A 22,296-nucleotide genomic window follows, 5' to 3' on the forward strand; every position below is an offset into this window, starting at 1 on the left:
CTTGTGAAATACAACACCATAGATTTGCACGAAAGATATGTTGATATTCTAATGATTATTATATTACTAGGATGTCCTGTTACTATATAGACGAGAAATAATTAAGATCATCTTCTAAAATTTATTAAGATATAGACTCGCTCGATCACTTTAATTAAAATATAATTAGATATTTTGAAATTAATCAGGTCATATAATTCAAGGAAAAAGAAAGAGTAAATGTAAGATAGCCCGGATTAAAGATAAAAGTTATACATGTCTTCTTCCACAACATGGAGTGGCCTCTATACTCTCATGCCAGAAACCCAAGCTTTTTCACCGTTGTTCTCGGCCAGTTAGATCAAACCTTGCCTCTGTTTACTATCAGCCCCTACAGTTTTGCGGGATTCTGCGATCACCTGAGCATGTATACAGAAGCTATTGATGTGAGTCCTAAGGCGATGCATACGAGGGATCTAAAGATATGGCACCGACCGTGAATGGGGAGCGTTTCTCGAAGGCACTTTGTCCATCGAATGGGAGCGGTAAACATAGTAGCGGTGTTCGAAACTCGTCCGAGTCCGCTCACTGCAGGTGATTATAAGTTGGCAGAAAATAGTCTATTTTCCAAAGATTGAACTTTTTGAAGGCCTTTCTTCCACAGGACAGGAGACGGTAAGTTTACGAAATAGTCAACGTACTGCTCTTCTTAAATAAAGTCTGGTCACTACGCGTGAGAGCACGACATTGGGCGATGAATAACATAATACACTAGATTGTTCCCATCTTTGTAAAATCTCAAGCTTTAAACTCGACGACCTGAAACATGGCTGGAATGAGATAATACACTAGATTGTTCAACAGATGCTGCAACCATATATATATTTTTCTCTCTATTTGGTGTGTGAGTCAGAGAGATGATAATTTTTGTCCTTGTCATCGTCCTATCAATTATTGCATATAACCAAATTCTGGAAAATGAAAGAGCGTCTTTTCTGGGTAATCATAAGCACCACTTTAATCATATATATATATATAAATATACATATATATATACATATATATATATATACATATACATACATATATACATATACATACATATATACATATACATACATATATACATATACATACATACATATATATATATATATATATATATATATATATATATTATTTGTCCTTGTCATCGTCCTATCAATTATTGCATATAACCAAACTCTGGAAAATGAAGAGCGTCTTTTCTGGGTAATCATAATAATTTACAACACCGACAAACCAAACGAACATATAAAATCAACGACAGGTAGCGGGAATGCTGTTGAATGGTTCACCAAAAGCTCTCAAGTTACCAGGACGAGAAAACACTATCTGCATTATCCCAAGTTAAGATCGGTTCACATCAACTCGTCAAGCACAAAAGATACTATACTAAAAATTTGTGTTATAATTGCTTAATAGGATCATAATAGAAAAGTTAATTAGGGCATGTTGATTATCATAATAACTCATTAACATACCTGATAATCTCCAAGCGTACATGATTTAAAACCAGCGGCGCAGTACATGAAATAATACTCCCATGTGCGGAAAAACTTCTCATCAAATCCCATGGCAAGAATTTGTCTGAAACCAAAGAAGACTTTTGTCAGACAACAATATCTGTAACAGAAACATTGAATACCAGAACAACATGAAATACTATCATTAATTGGTAAACAAAGCATGCAGATGGTTGCAAACCGAATATAAACTTCCTCTATTAAGTCTTCTACGGAAATAGTTAGATTCAGTCATTTGACCATGCTGCTGGCTTTGTAAGTTGGTATTCCACCAAACATCCGAAACGGCTTGTTGTTGGACGGCAGGTGAAAGCTACTGAGATGATACAACTACAAAGTTCATATACGAGAGCCTAAATTTTGGTCAAAAAGGACTTTGTAGTGGGCAGTTGTCAAAAATCCAGAGGTCAGACTGATAAAAAAGACCAGGAGCAGACATAGTTTGCCCACTTGGTAGGCAGCATAACATTGGGCACATTGGAGTACCGAAAAGACAAGAAGCCCCATCCCACAATATACAGGGACCAGGGCAGTAACAGCTTACCCGGGAACCTCCAATATGATTAATCTATGTCAGCAATATGCTCATAAATACATGTAAAAAAGAGGGTAGATACTTACTCCTTGTTCGCAAAGAAATTATTCCTCCAGCATCGAAGTGTTTGGTAGTAATGAATGCCGATATTTTCAAGGTGCTCAATACTACATGAACAGGAAACAACCATGAGAGTTGAAGAGGATTGGGAAATGACACCAGGAAAATGCAACTCATTTAAATCACTTATAAATGTTGAGCATGTAATATAACATTTAATTCAAACAATTTGTTACCAGAATCTAGATGAAGTAGCCATAGCTGTTGTTATTCTACTCAAAGAAGGAAGACATCCTCCTGGAAAGATGTATTCCTTAATGAAGTCAGAGCTTCTCCTGTATTCATCATAGCGTTCATCTGGGATTGATATGAACTGCATGGTAACCAAAGTGGGACATATTACAGTCTAAGACAGCTACAGACATGTTATCCAACGAAAATTAACCATGCAGAGAAAAAATTAATTAAAGAAATACAATTCATGAATATGGATACTGTAAGAAGCTCTTCTGATTCTAATTTCGGGTTAACTATTACATCTATGTTAATCTATTTTATCATTTAACCTATCGCAAGAATCTAAAATAAATAAATTATATTTTGTGTTCACAAGCTAGAGCACAGAACCTCAAATCATCAAAGCATCACATGAACCAGATTCAATATAACACCAAGTTATGGAGCATCAAAATTATCGTATTAGTTTCTCACAAGAGTTGCAGTTGAACATGACTAATGCCTGTCTAAAATGATAAATCGTGTCATCAAGAAAGTCAACACACCAAAGCTAGAAAACAAATAAAGACCTGCTAAGAAACACATCTGCCAGTCCCATCAATGCTAATCTCCAATTAGATAAACATTCTTCACATGAAATATGTTGTCATACACAGTATGTTGTATTTTCTTTCATGAGACCAGTGCCAGTGTAACATTTAATGTAATTCTTGAAGTTGGTCATCCAACTCCCATGCTTTTCAAATCCAACACTTGTTGCCTTTTAGATTTTTTACACATTGATTAGGAGGTCTTCATGCACAATCTAAATTGCTGTCGTCAGTATTACCATCTCTATTCAATTCCTCATATATATTAAATAAATAAGAACCCAGTTCTTCCTCTATCAGAAAAACTGAATTTAAAACTAAAATTCTCAAATGAATACTGAACCTCTCAATTTTCTGGAACACTTTTCCTGCGATGTATGTCAAAAACATGAACCAAAAGAAGCACAAGGTGCTAATGAGCTTCTTTCACATTACTGCATGAAATGTCCGATACTTACGAAAGTTGAAGTTGAATCTTTGTTCTAAAATTTCAAAATAAATTTACTCCCAAGTGCAGAAAAAGAAATACTCTCATAACCTTAACAACCATTGTTACTTAGATTATAGCTCAATTATCGTCATTGAAAAATATCAGAAAGCCAAATGCCACAATGTAAAACTTTAGTCCCTTCTAGCTAACAGATGAATGCTCAAATGTCTCATATGGATGTAGAGCTCAAGTTGCTTCTCTAGAAAATCCACTACTTTAATAAATCTGAAAATTGAGCAAAATGTGAGGAAACCTCAAGTCTTAGTGGATTCCTAACTTGAATCAACACCATACGTACCAACTTGTAGTTCATAAGTGATATTTATGAGCTAAGATACATATACATCATCACTTTAGTCTGTATATATAACCTAAGAGATTTCGTTGGCTATACATCATAATATCATTTCACCATTGCTTTTAAACTGTTTTGTCTTTCTATATCGTTCTGTGTTGTGTCCATCATCCAGTTCGATTGAGTTGAACTTATCCTTTTTCATATATAATATAAGTTGCCCTTTTAGCTATTTCTTAGACCATGCTTCCTAATCTATTGCTTTTTTCACAACCTAGGCAATCTATTTGTCACCAAATTGTCTTGGTTCCCTCACTGCTGTCTTCATCAACTTGTGCTGAACTTACCATCTTCTATAGTTTCTAGTCTCTTTTTTAGCAATTTTCTAGATTATGCTTCCTACCCTTTTGTGTTTTGCACAACCTATTTGCCACCTAATTGTCTTGGGACCCTCACTGCCAAGCAAATTTTGCCTAGAAATTTTAATTCATAAGACCAAATATAGGACCAAAAGCAATTTTTGCCAAGGTAATTGTACCTTTGACCAAGATTCGCAATACCGTACTGTACCAGAGTTTTGACCTGGGCTCGGTACCGGTACGGTACGGTATACCGCTCGGTATATTCAGGCGTGCCGAGCACTGTAGCAGTGCTACAGTGCTACAGTACTGCTACAGTACCGTACCGGTAACAAGCGGTCCGCGTACCGGAAGCCTGTCGGACCGGTACGTACCGCCCGTACCGGGCGGTACGGACCGGTATTGCAAACCATGCCTTTGACCAACATAGTCATGGAAAGATATGGGAAGAAACACTGAGAAAACCAACACATTGTAGATCATCACTATTCAACATGATCTACAGAAAAGTTGCACTGAAAAATCATAGAAGCTCAAAGAACAACAGTGGTCATATCAGTAGTTAAATCTGCACAATCTGTCAGTTATAAAAGACTCAAGAATAACAAAAAATTCAAAGGCCACTCGAATGAACCTGGAGGACAAATATGCCATCTTCAGCGAGAAGAGATTCACAACAACCAAAGAACTGCTCCATGTATTCATGACCTACTTCTTCAATCATTTCACTATATAGAGTGTCAGTCAAGTAATTCTATACATCTCAGATAAAAAATACACAGTGAATACTACCAAGATATGATTCGGTCATATTTGTGATAATTTGGTAGTTGGCGATAGTCGATCAGCACAAAGTTAATGTGATCCTGAAAGAGTGAACGTAGATTTCTTCAAAAAGAATAAAATTGAAGTAAAAAAATCCATGATTAACACAAAGAAATAGGAAATGCTCGCCATCATGTTCTTTCTGAAAGCAACTTTTCAAGTTAAATGCAGCAGCAAGTGTTACTACTAAGAGTTACAGAAAGTATTCCCTTCGAACAGCTAGTTTTACTCTAATTTCAAAGCCTTTGACATGGTTTCCTTATAAAAAATATCAGCAAGCATTTAACTGGTCTGATGCAAAAAGTTTCAAGAGTTTCCGCAAGTAAGTATCTGTATGTACCCTGTTCTGCATCCTTAACTGACCAAAATGAATTAAAGAGAATATCTACTTCTCAAAACCCTCGACAAAGATGGTCACGAAGGTCAATAGGCTAAAGCTCTTAGATTGAATCAGCTACTCATACTAGAACAAAGACATAAAAGAGAACATTTTGTATGAAACATGGGTGTGATGGTGAAAGCTGAATGACATACTAGTATTGGTTCTAGATGATTGTGTCAAACCCTGTGAATCATGTCAGAACAAATCTGCATATCCAACATGTACAATGAATTTCATGTCACCTGATCATGTTGACAAGACTAATTTTAGTAACTGCAGATTCTAAATGTCAACATAAAGAGGATTTTGTGTATAAAAGAATTTGTAAATTAATATTTCACAAGTGCTACATATTGAAGTATATTGTTATAGTTGTTTTTTTTCCAAGTCCCTTATCTTTTACAAACTTAATACTCAGATTCTGTCTCCAAACAAATCATATATCGATGAGCGATTGCTTGGGAAAATACCCTCTTTTTGGGTATTTCCCAGATGGTACACCTTTATACAATTCCCAAACAGTCACCTCCTATTTCAAAAATCTCAAAAACACCCCTCAAAACTTGTCATGTATTTGTCTGCCCAATCCAAAACTTATTTCCCACCAACTGTTTACAGTATTTTGTAGGCTGACTTTTCCACAAAAACACTGTTTATTTTTAAAAAAACATTATATAGTATTTTTGTTTTACAAATATTGTATAGTGTTTTTGTTTAAAAAACACTGAAATAAATGTTTAGTTTAAAAACAGTCTAATGTTTTTGTTTTAAAAACACAATGATATTTTTTTATAAAAATACTATACAGTGTTTTTGATCTAGCTTTACAGTGTTTTTGTGGTTAAAACCTAACCCACAAAACACTGTAAATAGTTGGTAGGAAAATTTTTTGATTGAGCAGGAGAAAAATGATAGCTTTTTGAAGGGGCATTTTTGGAACATTAAAAAAGGGAGTGACTGTTTGGGAATTATGAAAAGGGGTACCATCTGGGAAATACCTAAAAAGAGGGTATTTTCATGGATAATCGCCCTATATTTATATCCATACAAAACATGCAGCTGTGATATTACATGACCAAACATATTGATTAGGCATCTATGAAATTGAGTTTCTGGTTCAAAATGCTAAGCACCAAGGAAAAGGTATCCAAAAGGTTAGTTTGTTCATGTGAAAATATTCAAAGGAATCAAGGACAATTGAATGAATGCACTTGTGCAGGCAATACACCTTGCACATAAGACGACAGAGAACATCTCAGGTGTTTCATGTATGTCTGTACAAAGGAGACAATTAATTTTGCTATTGTCGAGATTAAGACAACCAAGACATTTTTGATGGTTAAACAACATTTACGTTAATAAACTATTAACATAATATGCATAAATATGCACCCACCAATTTTCTTAGCTTGTATAGAGCAATGTGGATAAACAAATTAAAGTGAATAAAGTAACTAATGCAATACACTCGAATTTCAGCATGAACATAAATTGAGAGACTGTAAAAAGATTTTGATTGTAATTGAGAACCTTATCGTTATTTTTTTTATGATATTTTCCTTCATAATTTAAACCTTAAGTTCAAAGCAAAATACCTCTAGTCCAGCTTCTTTTGCTCTTCTTTTAGCATACTTTAGCTGCTCGTCAGACAAGGTAATTCCTGTGTATCTGCAACCAGTTTGCTTAACAACCTCAATCGCTAAACTTCCCCAACCACAACCAATCTCAAGAACTTCATGCTTGTCATTGATTTGAGCCTTGGCGATAAACAAGGTAGAAAATTTCATAAGAATGAGTAAATGAAAGAAAATAATAGTGGTTCCATAAACTTACCTTTTCAATTAAAAGAGAGATTTTGCGTAGTTGGGCAAGTTTCAAATCCTCATGCTCTGTCTATAAAATGACATTTGTGAAGAGAATTAGATTCAATAAAAAGCCACTATTGCAATAACAATGTGTTAGCAAAAGCATTAAAATAACAAACTACCAATGACAGTTCTGGACCTTGAAAATTGCAGAGGAATATGTCAATGTCTCATCCAAAAATAGAGAGAAGAAGTCATTACTCTGTATACATGGAAAAGTTAATTTCAGTTACAAACCAGAAAGATGACAGATTGATTATATAAGCAATCTTATACAGCAATCATCATCATCATATAAATTTGATACCACAAGAAATTTTACAAATGACAATCACAACAACATGAGTTCTCTGAAGCTAAAGGTGATGAAAAATGAAAAATGAAAAATGTAGTACATACTCATGGGCAAGACCTCTATGTAGGACCCCTTATATTAAATGGGTCTCATATTCCCAAATTTGCAAGATAGACCACTGACAATTATAATATTTTCCAGACAAAAATTTGCATTCAATTTTGATTTAAAAAAATGTTTCTTTTAAAAAATTGTGTCATTCAAATTCGCAAAAAAGAAAATTCAGGTTTTATCATATAATGTAACATTACTATTTCCATATCGAAGTTGTACCTTTTCTTTTGAATATTCTTATGTCACGGCTACATCCCGTACCAATATCCAAGTTTGTAATCTAAATATCATATATGATCTGTTAAGTATTGCAAAATACTGGAATGATTTATGAAAATTGCTTGATCAACACTAGTGCTACCCTATGAAAGCCAACCTTTTCTAGTTAGGTCGATGGTAGCAAGAGTTTCATCCAAATGGTGCACTAACTACAATATGAAGCTTATAGGCAATCAACTGAGGGAACATATGAAAACAGAAACAGCCACTTTATTGAAATGACAGTTCTTATTTTAGTTAACCTTACACCAGTTATTGTGGAAGGGCGTCAATAGAAAAATATCCAAGGGAAAACATAGTCTTTCAACTATGAACTTCATAAGTATGCAACAGTTAACGGATGAAATCTGGTGTATGCTATAAGACAGTTGTCAGCACATTAAGGTACTTTTAAGTTTTAATTATCACCTTATGGTTGCATAATTTGACATTCTATCTTTCAAACCATTGCTCTTTGATTGGTCGTAGTCATAGATAGACGGCAGTCATAATATCATGGTCCAACTTCATAGTCATGTAATGCCAACAATGAAAACATTTTCTACATAACTAATGGACAGAATACAATGGCTTCTTTACATATTGGAGTCATTTGATACTAATGACATGAAGCTTATTGATCAAACTCCAGCAAATAATGGTAGCTAAATAGATGCTACAATAACATTGTTAGTCTGAACAAAAATGAATCAAGTATAATTTGAAAGAGTCTCTAGTCTAACCAGATCATAATGACGAGAGATGTTCTGACGAGCTTGTGTTATAGTGTTCCGTCTCGAGATGTGCCACAAAAAGTATCTTGCGGAAGCAACTCCAGCTGTCAAAAGTAATGGCGTCCACCAACCTCTGGTATCATTTGTTTAGAGGAAATTCATTAAATAGTACAGATAAGTAAATGCAAGCATGTACATCTGTCAGCAATGATCTCAGTAATCTACAGAGGAGAGTACAGCTGTAGACCTCATATTCTTCCGAGTGGAATTTCTAAGATCCCTGTTGGCAATTAGAACCTACAGGAATAAACACAGACAAAGATGAAAAATATTCCCAAGTTGATTCACCGAGTGCTTTGTGATATTTTAGCAAGTGGACTTCAAGTATACCATAAACAGATCCAGAAGGCCTTCCTCTTTATCAACAAAAGAGAAGTATCCATTTATATAAGCATCTGCAAGGCCTAAATCAGCTTCTGAAGCAATCTGTCAAAATGTATAAGAGTCAAGGATAAGTATTTGTGAAAGATATACAGTGCCACGCGAAAGCTGCAGACTAGTGTCCCATCAATTAATACTTGAGACAATGGCAAAGAGGGAAGGAACCTTCCAATAGAACAAGGGATGATGCACTCTAAGGACAGACTTATAGCAATTCTTTTTGCTGTTTCCTACAAATACATATATGGTGCCACCTTCCTCTAGCAACCTGTAATGATGTGAAAACAAAATCTTTACCAGGTTACTAACATTTCTAGGGATAAGAAGTTATGTTAATTAGGATGATTAAGAAAGAAAACTGAGGAGATTTTCATGATAGATCTGCCGAATTATCCTTTTCTAACATATTTGAGTAGACTTATATCTACTTTATGCTTATCATGAATCTAACCTCATTATCATCATGATTCTGATTTAACTATGAGAAAAAAAAAATGTTGACTAATATTATATGCATAAAGAAAAAGCTAAACACAAGAAAAATCATTCATTTTTTTCACTAAAACAAAGACCAAGGTGCCCAGCTATACATCTTTGTTTTTCTCACTACCCAGATAATTTTTTTGCTGGCCAGTTTCTCCCTTTCTCACCCAGATTCAAGGTTTAAGTGCTGCTGGCATGATTATGTTGGTACAGCATCAGAACTTTGCAAGCCAACAGCACGGGTTATGTCAACTTAATAAATGCTTTGTTACAACTACTCATTTAAACCAAGTGAAGGTCATCTTCTGTATAAGCACCAGTAAGCAACTGACTTTCTGACATCCATGATATATGAACCTGTATCAGTTACTAAACTCGTACACTTACGTTAAGCAACCAGTTGAGATGTAAGTTTTAAGAAATCTAGTGACAAGAAATCTTGCTCCACATTCCATCAATGATGGTACCATATGCTTTGGGTTCCTCAACAGGTTAGAGTCCTTTTCAAGCACAGTATTTGCAGCAACAATGCCAGCCTGCAGAAGAAAAAAAAAGTGTGATGTACCTGTATATAACATGAACTTATGCTGGGTCACTTATCGAAGATTATAAACATATATGTAGTTATATTCTGGACTTTGGCACCAATATACAGCATGAACTTTAGAAAAGAAAGGAAATTTTATCACCTTTAATCCATCCTCATGAATGCCATAGCCTGGAAATACCACAGCAAAAAAAAAAAAAAATCAATTCTTTAACACAGCATATATTAATTACAATGGTGTTATAAAAAAATCTAGATTATAAATGCATGAAAAAACATCTACCAAGTGCCTTCCAAAGAGTATATGATTTGCATGTAACTCTTAAAAGATCTAATGTTTAAAGGAGTAATCATAATTGATATAATCCTCTAAATGGCTATAGATCAAATGAGAAAAATATAACGATGCATGACATGTAAAAATTTCGATATTTTTCGGTGCATCGTCAAAGGGTTGATCTATGTGAACTAGACCTCTACAAGTGGAACGACAATCAGTGTTATCATGTACTCATGGGAGCCCCACAACCACTGGATGACATGAAAAAGATTGCCCCTTGAACCCTTGACACCCAGGTTGCAAAGCAACCGTGCAAAGGTTGTGGCCTCAAGCCCCACAACTATCTATGTCTTTTGATTTAAATAGGCATAATCAGTGATCTGTATGATTTGGGTTTCAAGAATTAGTATGCAGCTATGATGAATAGAGGGATTACTTTGAAATTTTCATAGTTAGGGATTAATATGCAAGAAAAAATGGGTACTGCCAGTGGGAACTCTAATTATCATTTGGTGACATAGTTATGATAAATACTAATAATTTTTTTCAAAACATTGACAACTATTAAATATGCATTTAAATTAGATATTTATTTTATATTCATCAAGCTAATTTAAGAACTACTTAATAGTTAATTTCACATGGATAGTTTTATGGATCACATGCAAATTGACAATAACTGTAACTGTAGAAAATTATTATTTAAAGAAGCACCTATGTTAGACAATGTTAATCTTTTTTTTTTTTGAAGCACCTACAAGCAATGTTAGATGATGAACTGACTGTTAGAAATAATTTTTTTTGAAGAAATAATTAATAATATTTTGCTGCACAATAAATGCAAGATGATGAATTGAAGCACCTACTTGCAATTGACTCCTCAAATTTTACAAAAGTAAGGTGGCAAGTAATTACTTGGTAGTTGAGACAGTTGTTCTAGCAGGAAAGTAGAAACGATGGAACCCTTTAGTATTAGAAACAAATAGTTGATCTTCATAATATTTTTTTAAAAAATGGAAGATAAAATTAATCACCAAACCAGAAAAATACTCTTAAATATGCCAATAAATTAATCACTGGAATCAATTAACAATTTTCTCTTTTTATTCTCATCTCACATGTGGATCTGCATGTGTGTTATTCACTAGTATGTATAGGTGTACACATCCACAATGTTTGTTTGGTCATGCATATAACTATCATGGATACCTGCATGATATGCAATTAAACCTGACATTGGTTCATACATTTGGCCGCATTATAAAAACTATAAAGTAGACAAGAATTCCCTGTGGGAATTTTTTGATTTACCTTGGTATGCTCCAGAAAACCATATCGTTCTTTTTCCTTGAATTTTATCTAGCTCAAGAGAAGCTTTTGAGGCTGCAACTGACGGGAAAGGATGGCTAGTGTACCATTTAAGTAACTTGTGGTTCGGAATACGAGGAGGATTCAGAGTTACAAGAAATGGGCGACCAGTAGAACCTAGATTCTGCATGTTAATATAGAGAATGTAAGTAGTAATTGGAAAAAAATGAGTGTTAACTGACAAGATAAACTTCCTCTAAATAGAACTATAGAAGCAAATCTGACAAATTCACTATGTTAGACAAACAACAATATCCTGTAGCAAGTGCACTACACACCTGTAACACATTTAACCAATATGTAACACATACACCATGCTGTGTGGTTCCAAGAAAGTTCCGAGCACTCCATGCTGATGGGTTTTGGGGCATCAAACTTTTGTCACGATGAAGATAAATATCACTGTTCATTGAGAAATTTTAATTACATATATTGTCAAGCAGAAATATTAACAACAAAAGGAAACATGTCTATGTAATTGAATTTGGTAAAGCAGAAGGCAGATATTCCCATGTGTGATTACAATTCTCATTAAGCATTTGTCCATCTTTATTCTTTACATCCTAACAGACTGTCATATCAGAAAATAATAAGTTTGTTCAAGATTCTTGAGTCCCCAGAATCCAAATTCTACTTCATTGCAGTAAAACAAAGGTGTTCTGAGCTGTTTTCCACACCAAATAAATTCCAAGCATTATTTCTTAGAAATATCCTAAATCAGGCTTTGCATCAAAACATGCAAGACAATACAAAAAGTAGCAAGCAAATGAATGCAGATTGGTTGCAACAATAAGTTTGTACGAGATAATAGAAGATTAAGATTTGAAAGACGAAAAAGATGAGAAAAAGGTGAATAACATAAATTGAGAGAACGAAGGGATGATACCTTCACTCACGGTAGACATTGTATATGTTATTGAACGTCACAACAAACAGTTATGTAAAGAAGAAAATATTTCTTATATTAATTCCCCAAATGCACTTATCCAATCATAAGAATATATAGTAAAAGGTAGAACACTATGCATAAGCCTAAAAGTTATCTTGCATCTAGATTAATGAATAACTTATAATCCTAACGTGTTTACTATCATTGGCTGATGGTAGATGTTATTTTTTTCTCTTGGAATTATTATACTATAGCACAGTGGTCTAACACAAGTATTATAACATGATGCTATGAGCTACTATAGTATGGCAGTAGATAATGGTTGTCAAAGCACAATACTGAAGCGTTTTTCTCTTCATTCAATATCATCCTCTATTTATTCATCTTTTTTTCTTTATACCTTCCTAGGTTGGTAGATACTTGGAACATGAAGCACCATTAAAGAACGATAAATTTGTTCAAATGACATTCAAATGAAAAAAATAAGATGAATTTTTAGTTCCAATAGCTGAAGTTTTTTATATATCCAAATGCTTAAATCTTAGACTTTAAGGTACTAACTTTCAACTAATAGATATCAGCTCCATATATAGACTTCTAAGATTATCCTACATTTATATCAGCTAAGCAACAATTTATTGGAACAGACACAAAAGTAGAAAGAGACACATCAGCATACCTGTAGACGTACTGAAAAGCACCAAGTATCCTTGACTCATCGTATGTTGCTTGTGTTCCTAGAAGCTTCAAAGCATCTGGGGCATGGATGCTAATTATGCACCCATCATATATTTCTTCTGAGTGGTCTGCTGCCAACACACAACAACCTGCTGTAGGGCCAGAAACTATCAATTTTGTTAATGATTACACATATTCAGGCATTTAGATATAGAAAAAGAGCATACTGAGTGTTATGAATTTAATGTGCTATCCAAATTCCCTGTCATATCATGTACCATATGTGATGCCAAAGATTTTAGATATTCCAAAGAAACAACAGATTCAAATTGACACCACCGGATTGCCAAAGCTTATGTTTCCGAGTAGGGGCATGTGATTCTAATCATAATTCTTATTTATTGCAAACTCTACTGGTTTTTTGAAACTTTAGTTACAATGTACAGCAACATCTGCTTCTAATCAAAGGGGAAGAGGCTGCAAGCAAGAGGACCATTGGTATATAAAAGATAAACTACCAGTCCATAGATCTGGCATGCTACTACATAAGTAGTTGTTAGCACAGAGGTGTTTAAAATATGAGATCAAAAGGCTCATTGGTTGCAAAATTACAGATACACAATGCAACTTAAAACAAACGGAGTAAAATAGAGTAGGAGTATACAAGATAATATTGCTTTCTTTCTTTGTTTTTTTTTTTTGCACATTGAATGAACAACTACAACATTCTTAAATTCCCATTGTTCCACTGCAACATTTTATACAAGGGAGAGGGATGAAACTTTACGGCATCTGCCAATCATATTTTACATGATGAGAGCTGACCTGACAATCAAGTGTATATCTAATTTGTATGACTCGGTAATCATGCTCCTACAGTTCCCAGTGTTTTAGGGGTAAAGACATATACTACCACATATAGATTTTACAATACTTGGTAACTTACTTCTTACAGCTCTCATTGTTTAGGTTAAAATGATTAGACCAATCTTTGACTAATAGATACAATCGAGCTCTAGGTAAGACAGCATGTGGGTTTAATGTAAATCATGAAGTAAATAAATGTTTCCATCCAAATATCAACAATCTTACTTTATATGTAATATTATCGATGCAACTCATGTAACACAAATTTAAACAAAGTTTGCTGTTTAAAGTAGACTTGGAAAGAAAAGGAAACATGACATAAGTCTATTTTAGTAAACAAATTTCAAAAAGTGTTCTTCTATAAAAACATTTAAAGAAGAGGTCTTTAATCAAGAATATGATACTTAAACAATACGTTGCAGTTGAAAAATCAATTAGCTAATGGCATAGCTTTATCCATAATCAGGCACGTCATTTACTATAATACAGTTATGGTAAGATGATTTTAGTTTTCTCCTGTCATTGGTGCCTCATTCCACAAGCAGCTCGAAGAACTGCTCAAAAACCTGTATAACTTTAATTATCAATAAAATGCTGATGCCACCTATGACCTACCAACTTCCTAAGAAAGAACAACAAAAGAATTTGAGAATGATAATTTAATTAAAGCATCCGAAAGAGGTTGAAGAATATAACCTGAAGAAGGTGATGGTTACGGCAAAAAGAAAGGACAGAATAAGCTGAAAAATGCAATACTCCTTCTGAAGGGCATGACCAGATAGAAGCACAGATTGGAATCTGCAGGATTACAAGATTACACACATCATGCAACAGATTGGATAAACAAGGCTACTTGGATCAAACAATCAACTCACAAGATAAGCCCTCATAAATAGCTCAGAATATCCATGTGACTTGATGAAATGCTCCAAGGTCTCACTTCGATCCATATCAGGATTGTTCTCGTGCTCCTCGAGGTACCTAGTACAACAAGAGTTTTGTATATCGATTTCTCAAATATATTCAAGAACATCTAACACGGAAACTAGAAAACATTAAAACCCTACGGTTAAGATATAACGATAAGTAATCATACATCTTAGATACTTTAGGGCTTTGCTTTATCATCCTTCACGAGGTTTAAGAAACACCAAATCCTCGTCTTCATAATATAAGGGAACCTATGTTGGTCTAGAAAAATTGAAGTACCCCAGAAAACCTTTCCCAGAACAGATAAGGGTTGAGCGAGTAAGACGTGCGAATTTTGATAGATTGCAGAGCATGTAAATGGGAACTAGAAAAAATCCGAACCGAAAAGAATTTGGGGATGTACCATGATCATCCTTCATGGGTTTGAAGGACCTCCCTCCATAAGAACCGTCCTTCCAACCGACACCGACGACGACGATGACGATGATCACGCGAAGGAAGGGGCATTAACGTCATCATCTTTCACAGATGATGATGACGATGACGGCGATGGTGCAACCTCGAATTGAATGCCCTTCTCTCACAGATCGGGGAAACCGTGCAACGACGACGCCGGATCCGTGAAGGGGAAAAGATGGCGATCGTTCTCGACGTCGAGACAGATGCAAGCAAATCTCGCGCGAGTAGGATATGAAATGGAGCCATTGGGCACAGCTCCCACCTCTGTTAGTGTTTTTGGTGCTGCATGCGTTAACAGACAAGTGACGGGCCGATCGTTCTACAACCCAACATTTAACTCGGGCCGGAAGTTAGACCACGTCCTATGGTTAGATGGCGCTTCCACAGTGGACGCATTATTGGCATACGCGGCGGTCGTGAGATAAATAATTGGGCAACAAACGTTCCAGCGACCACCACTCTGTGAGTGAAACGGATGGAATGGGGCAGAGGCTGCAGTAAGTCAATTGGAAGTCGTGGTGCAACGTGGAACGCCGATTTCATCCTCGATTTGGACGCACACAACCAAGAAAGAATAAGGAACTGTGATGAGATGATGACTCACATGAGAACGTCGCCCTTAAACTTGACGATCTCACGAATCATTCGCCAGAAGGATGGATTGAGCGCGTTGGTCTTCTGCGCAAACAAGCTGGAGAGACCATTGTGACTTCCCCATTCGCAGCCTTTGCCTTCGTCCAGGCTCACGGAGAACGACACGTCGGATATCTCCATGTCGACGCCCAGAGTCTCGAAGAACTCCACCATGTTCGGGTAAGTTACCTGCACGCACGGTAAATGACGTGTTTGGGAACAATTTGACCATATTTGACGTCGATTATGATAGATGAGGTGACACCATTAATTTCTTTGTAACTGTGTGTGATAGATGAGTCGACACCGCACTGACTTCCTGCCTTCAATAGCAGTGGTGGCCGTGACTCGACACCTAATGTAGGGGGAAATCAAATGGTAACTTTTTTATTGATTGGTAACTTTCTTCTTCTTACCATGCTCTTACATGACCTAGGGAACATTTCTGATAGCAGAGGACGATTTCCGTGCATGCTCGTGTCCATTGGCTGCTAATCAAAAGTATAATCATTTTAGTCACGATATGGTAGCGATCAGCTTATTATATTGGATAATTTTATTTAATTGAATAAAATATATTATATTTGTAATTAAATTCTGATTAATATTATCAATCAATAAAACAAAATTTTAATTATGATAGAATCTTAATAGGACTCTCCTAATTACTTATCTTAAATTATTTACTCTTATTTATAAATAGATAGATAATCTTAGTGACTATATATAAAAATTAAAAATCTATTCTCATATCCTTTTAGTTCCTATTTCATTATCCTCGGATCATTTTTTATATATTTACATATCAAAAATATTTTGAATGATATTAAGAGATATACAATTAAATTAAATTTATTATTATTTGATTTTAGATTTTAACATTAATTTTTTTTCGTGAAGAGCTCACGCAACCCTGTGTCATTTATGACTCTCTAGAACATCTTTTGTTTTGACGGACGTAAACGTGGTTGTTTCCCTTGTTTTCATCATTATGTCTTTTAGTTCTAATTTTGACACCAAAAAAAGAAAGAAAAAAAACCTCACAGAATCTCTGGAAACAAGTCCCAGATATTCATAAAGAATTACCCATTCAAATTCAAGATGAGGTAGAAAGGAGGATAATTCAAGCTAGATTTGAGGATGAGAGTTAGGATCATACGAGAACACGGCAGAACCAAATGTATGGTCCTCCGTTTGGAAGAAAGAGCTTGCAAGAACCATGCAATAATCATTCACGGTTTCATCGAATCAACACGACTCTATTTATTTTTATTTTAGTTGTCTGCAGCGGCCAAAACGACTGCTTCAATCTTTTATGTTTTCGATTCCACAACGTACGTACGATACTTGACAGAACTTTCACGGGTATGAAGCACTGTACTCGGAGCAAACAAGAATACGGAAAGAAGGCCAGTGGGGAGTAGATTTTGAAGCACTAACCCGGTTGAAGACCATGAAACCAAGATCGAGATCGACGCCATCGAATGTGACGGTCTTGGCGTGGCCGCCCAAGTAGTCTTCTTTCTCGTAAAGTACCACGTCGACGCCGGCCTTGGCAAGCGTGTAGGCCGACGCCAACCCGCTGATGCCCGCACCGATCACCGCCACCCGCATTGCTTCCGGAAGGGCGGCGACGAGGTCTTTGGGAGATCCCCTCGGTGAGTTATGCAGTCGGACGCCTCACTGGTCTTCCGCGCACCAGTGGAACATTTGGAACTCAGAGGGACGGATTGGCCAGGAGCGGGCGTGTTTCATTCGTTGACCGCTTGTTGGCCAATTAAAAACCATGCGTGACTCGGAGAGGTACGAAGGTGGAAGGAAAAACGGTGAAGTTGTTCTGCAGACAACAGGGCAGCACTGCGTGGATAGGTCTGGCACCACATATTATTTTGGTAGCGAAAAAGTGGAACACGTTGGATGTCGACCTGATGAATGTGAAATTTGGACCGTATCAATTATTTTGTTGGACTCTACCCACACAATATCCATGAAGATTTATAGGGTGCGCGAGGTAAATATCCAAAAGAGATAGCGATTAAATTAATGTGGTCGACTCAATCTCGATCGAGGAGGCAGCCAACGCAGGCACCTCTCGTCTTTTATGCCTCATTCTTCCATATAATTAAGTTTGATAACTGAAATAGGACTTATTTTGTTCGAAAATTATGGCTGAAATAATGAATTAATCAACTTGCTCTTCTGCTTACAATGACATCCATATAATGAATTAATCTCACTCCATTTCCAAGTAACCACGTCTGCAAGCGTGAGCCTCAGTTATTATGGGATCAAAAGGATTAGTCAATATCCAAACTAATTAGCGTCTACATGAATGTTTCCGTGCATAGGGATGAAGTATTGTAGTCGGGAAGATGGTACCACAACAGTTGAAATGTGAATGGAATTATTGATTCACTGCCCAGCTGCTACTCTGTTCCTTTAACGTCAGAAAGATACCGATGTTATAGTAATAAAGATTAATAGTTCTTGATTGGACTGGAAATTAATAGTCCTTGGATTTGTACAATTCATCTACAACTGAAAGACATGGGAAATGTCAGAGAGAGAGAGAAACGGAGGAGGTGGCTTGGAAAAGACCTCACCTTGCTACTGTATTTCCCAGAGAAAACCAAATATTTCTGAAGTTGCGGTGGCAATCTCTGTTTCAGGAGGTTGAATTTGTCCCTCTGAACCATCTCTACCTGTGAGATGACAAGAGCAAATGATACGAATTCATTCTCAAAGGAAAGAGACTTGAATTCAATACGGACCTGGATATCAATTTGGCATAAAGCCAAGCATAAAGAGAGAGCTATTTTCGAGACATTTCCGACGAGAAGAAGAACGCTCTGTGTTCCTTTGGGGATACTGTGCAGAACCACAGCAACTGCCAAGCTGGTTCCGTCCACAATCCTTACCTTAAGCTTGGGATTCCTCTTCACATACAGCATGCCGCCACCATTCAATTCATCGGCCTGCAATTACAGCACACAACGTCACAGAATCCGAGATGTCATTTAACATGCTCGCGTAAGATCGACAACAAAGTAACTTACTTGGTTTAGGAGACCTAAACTTAAGACTTTAGCTCCCCTTTTATCGGCCTCCAGAATAGCTTCTTCGATCAACCCATTTATCTCCTCGTTCTCAGCGAATGTGGCGTAGTGTCAACGAGCGTTTCTCAAGTCAGGAGAGAGCTAAATCCAAAAAATGGAATTTAGCTGAGAATCTTACTTGGAAGCTGTATCTTGGCACCATCCATGTCTCCATCCGTAGCTTCTCCAGTTTATTCCTCTCCACGGTGAATGTAGTCCCGATGTGCCATGCCAGCTGCACCAGTGAGTGCGTGAAGGGCCAGAAGATCCACAAGTACCACTAATGCTTGTATGGTTTTGATTCCAGGGAAGAAAGGCCGATTCGAGAGTGATACATGGACTGCGGGGTGGTCAAATGGGTCAGATGAACCACATCGACCATCTCCTCCTTTTTCCTGAGAGATCTTTCATGTAACTCGTCCGAAGACTCGTCCACCGTACCGTATATATAGTCGTATATTGGCATAAAGAGCGAGTAATTGGTGCGAAATCTCGTGTGGTGAAGGGAGTGAAACCTGCGCATGAAATATAAGATCTTACTTCGAATTAATCTGTTGGTTTCCAGTTCATGTATCGTTTCTTGATTCACTGAACGGCCTGAGGCTAAGATTGTAGTCCGAGGAAGTCCGTACTTACGAGGGAGTGTCAATGAGGTACTTGAGCGGGGGCAAGCTGTCGAGAAGCCACTTGGGAACCATCTCAAAGTTGCAGTGGCACATGTAGTTCATGAAATCAATATAGTTCAAATACCCATAGGTTGTTATAATGGAACCTGATCCTGTTAGAGCTGCGGGTATAGGAGGAATCGCAAAGAGCAGGAAGTAGACCAGCTCTTCACCGAATGGATGGATGACAGCTGCGAGAGACGAAGTTAAGTAAGCCACACATGCAAACTTGGATATAGCTTGTTCTTTTTACGAGGCAGAAGTAGACTTAGAGAGAGAGGGGTCTCACTTGTGATGGGCTCAGTAACAACGGAGGCATGGCGGTGATAATCGTAACGGGAATAGAGGTAATGATGGTGCAAAGCTCGATGAACCAGTAGTAGAGGAACTCCACGGGGCCAACGTGGAGGAGACTGATGAGGATCGCTCCTCTAGTATTCTACCATGGTAGATGTAATGCTCCAGGAATCATCTTGTTTACCACGTATGCCAAGATGGCCGTCAAGTTGATCTGGTCATCCCTGCCATCCAGTTTTCTCCATCACACCTTGTGGCGTCTACGACACAACATAAACTAGAAGAAGAAGATGGAAAAAGAGTACCAGTTCCTTTCTCTGTCCACTTGCTCGAAGCTGGGGCTTTTGTCGACTATGCTGTGGTTGCTGTTGGCAGTCTTCATCCGGGACAGAGTGATCCAGAGCTGGGCGTGCAGCGACCGCATCAGCAGTGCTGGGAAGAAGAGGAAGTTGAACATGTCCCGCTCCTCTGGCTTTCCTGTCACAAACTTGCGTACGCTGTGCGCCAACCATGGAGCCAGGAGTAGGTACTGCAACGCAAGAAGAAGAAGAGGAGGAAAACAAGTAGATCACCAAACCATGCTGTATCAGAAAGGTGAGGGCCGGAGGGAGTGCATGTCTGCTGGAAGAAAGGAACGGCGGTGATGGACTGTTAGTGAACCTTTACGTCATGGCAAGGTATCAGCATGGCTCGGTCCAATCCCAAGTGAACCATTGTCTCAGATGCGTAAGGTTGCCCACGCGAGTACTCGGGTGGAGGAAGCGAGCATCGAATCGGTTTGAGTCTGAGCCTTGTCTCCCGAGTTATTGAGTGACTTGATTTTTTGTTGTCGGACTCTTGCAGACTAACCGAGGTCGGGAGGGGGATTTCCTGACTCGACCCCTACGAAGCTCAAGTTTGTGTTAAGTGGAGTTAGGGGAGTTGAGGTATTCGAAGTCCGATCCCTTGACATTGGTCAAGAGGTCGGCTTTTATACCTACAAATGAAGGTCGATCGTGCATGGTCTATTAATGATTGTTGATTCCTCGAGCGGTTGGCTCATATCTTCCATGTGGGCACCGATCAATCTACATGGATCGGCACCACGCGACACTATTTTGAGCTTTCTGGAGCAGCTCTGTACTATGTGGTGCCATCTTGTATGACCTCAAACAGTGCGGGAGCAAGCAACCGTCCCATCAAAGTCCGAGGTGTCACGTCGATGTAATGCACCATATCAGTTCTGAGGCTCCATGTTAGCGCTAACATGGCTGCTGATTGTTATCACGAGGGTGTTATGAGAATAGACCCCATCATTCTCTCTCCCCCCCCCAAAGAGGCATGCCCCAGGTTCGTCGTGGAGGAGCTCAGGGTATGGCTTAGTGCCTTTTGCTAGTTGGGTCAACTGTCATGCTGGGATTGGTGGTTCGATCGTCGGTTGACCGGGAGCTTCTATTTGGGAGTTGGACTAGTTGAGTGATATAGCTCGGGAATGGGGCTGGCTGAGCAACACTACTCGGGCGTAGAACTGGTCAAGCAACACTGCTTGGGTGTAGGACTAGTCGAGCAATACTACTTGGGCACTGATTTCGTCGAGCACACTACTCGAACACTAGGCTAGTTGAGTGACATTACTCGAGCATATGACTGGCTGAACAATGCTACTTGGGCACAGGTTTGGCCGACCAACATTATTCAGGCATCAAACTGGCCACAAGTCATGGCTCGGGCATTGTACTGGCCGAGATATGACTTGAACATTGGATTGACTGCGAGGTGTAGCTCGAGCATTAGACTGGCCATGAGGCGTGGCTTGAGCATTGGACTAGCCGAGATGTGACTTGGACATTGGATTGGCCATGAGGCATGGCTCGGGCATTGGACTAGCCGAGATATGACTCGAACATTGGATTGGCTGCGAGGTGTAGCTCGAGCATTCGACTGGCCGAGATGCGACTCGAACATTGGACTGGTCGCGAGGCATGGTTTGGGCATTGAATTGGTCAAGATGAGACTCGGACATTGGATTGGCTGCGAGACATAGCTCGGACATTGTATTGGACAAGACGTGACTCGGGCACTATTTGGCCGAGGTGCATAAC

At 37.7% G+C, this 22,296-nt stretch overlaps 1 protein-coding gene and 1 pseudogene across 1 annotated transcript; both read right to left on the reverse strand.

The window, feature by feature from the left end:
- Window positions 1–1,204: 1,204 nt before the first annotated feature.
- On the reverse strand, window positions 1,205–17,916 carry LOC103995222 (uncharacterized). The gene is made up of 23 exons (XM_065192559.1): window positions 17,599–17,916; window positions 16,130–16,347; window positions 15,012–15,117; window positions 14,833–14,934; window positions 14,752–14,758; window positions 13,271–13,436; window positions 11,981–12,104; window positions 11,646–11,826; window positions 10,197–10,225; window positions 9,895–10,043; window positions 9,190–9,292; window positions 8,974–9,069; window positions 8,831–8,880; window positions 8,593–8,716; window positions 7,322–7,384; window positions 7,151–7,210; window positions 6,913–7,074; window positions 4,903–4,976; window positions 4,745–4,838; window positions 2,376–2,512; window positions 2,166–2,246; window positions 1,503–1,608; window positions 1,205–1,353 (listed from the first exon to the last, which is right to left on the reverse strand). The coding sequence occupies exons 1-23, from the start codon at window positions 17,770–17,772 to the stop codon at window positions 1,279–1,281; spliced, it is 2,481 nt and encodes an 826-aa protein (XP_065048631.1). The 5' UTR covers window positions 17,773–17,916; the 3' UTR covers window positions 1,205–1,278.
- A 428-nt stretch (window positions 17,917–18,344) lies between these two features.
- On the reverse strand, window positions 18,345–20,929 carry LOC135679133 (very-long-chain aldehyde decarbonylase GL1-6-like; annotated as a pseudogene).
- Between the last annotated feature and the right edge of the window lie 1,367 nt (window positions 20,930–22,296).

The sequence above is a fragment of the Musa acuminata genome, chromosome BXJ1-1 (assembly GCF_036884655.1).
Source record: "Musa acuminata AAA Group cultivar baxijiao chromosome BXJ1-1, Cavendish_Baxijiao_AAA, whole genome shotgun sequence".
Taxonomy (NCBI): Eukaryota; Viridiplantae; Streptophyta; class Magnoliopsida; order Zingiberales; family Musaceae; genus Musa; species Musa acuminata.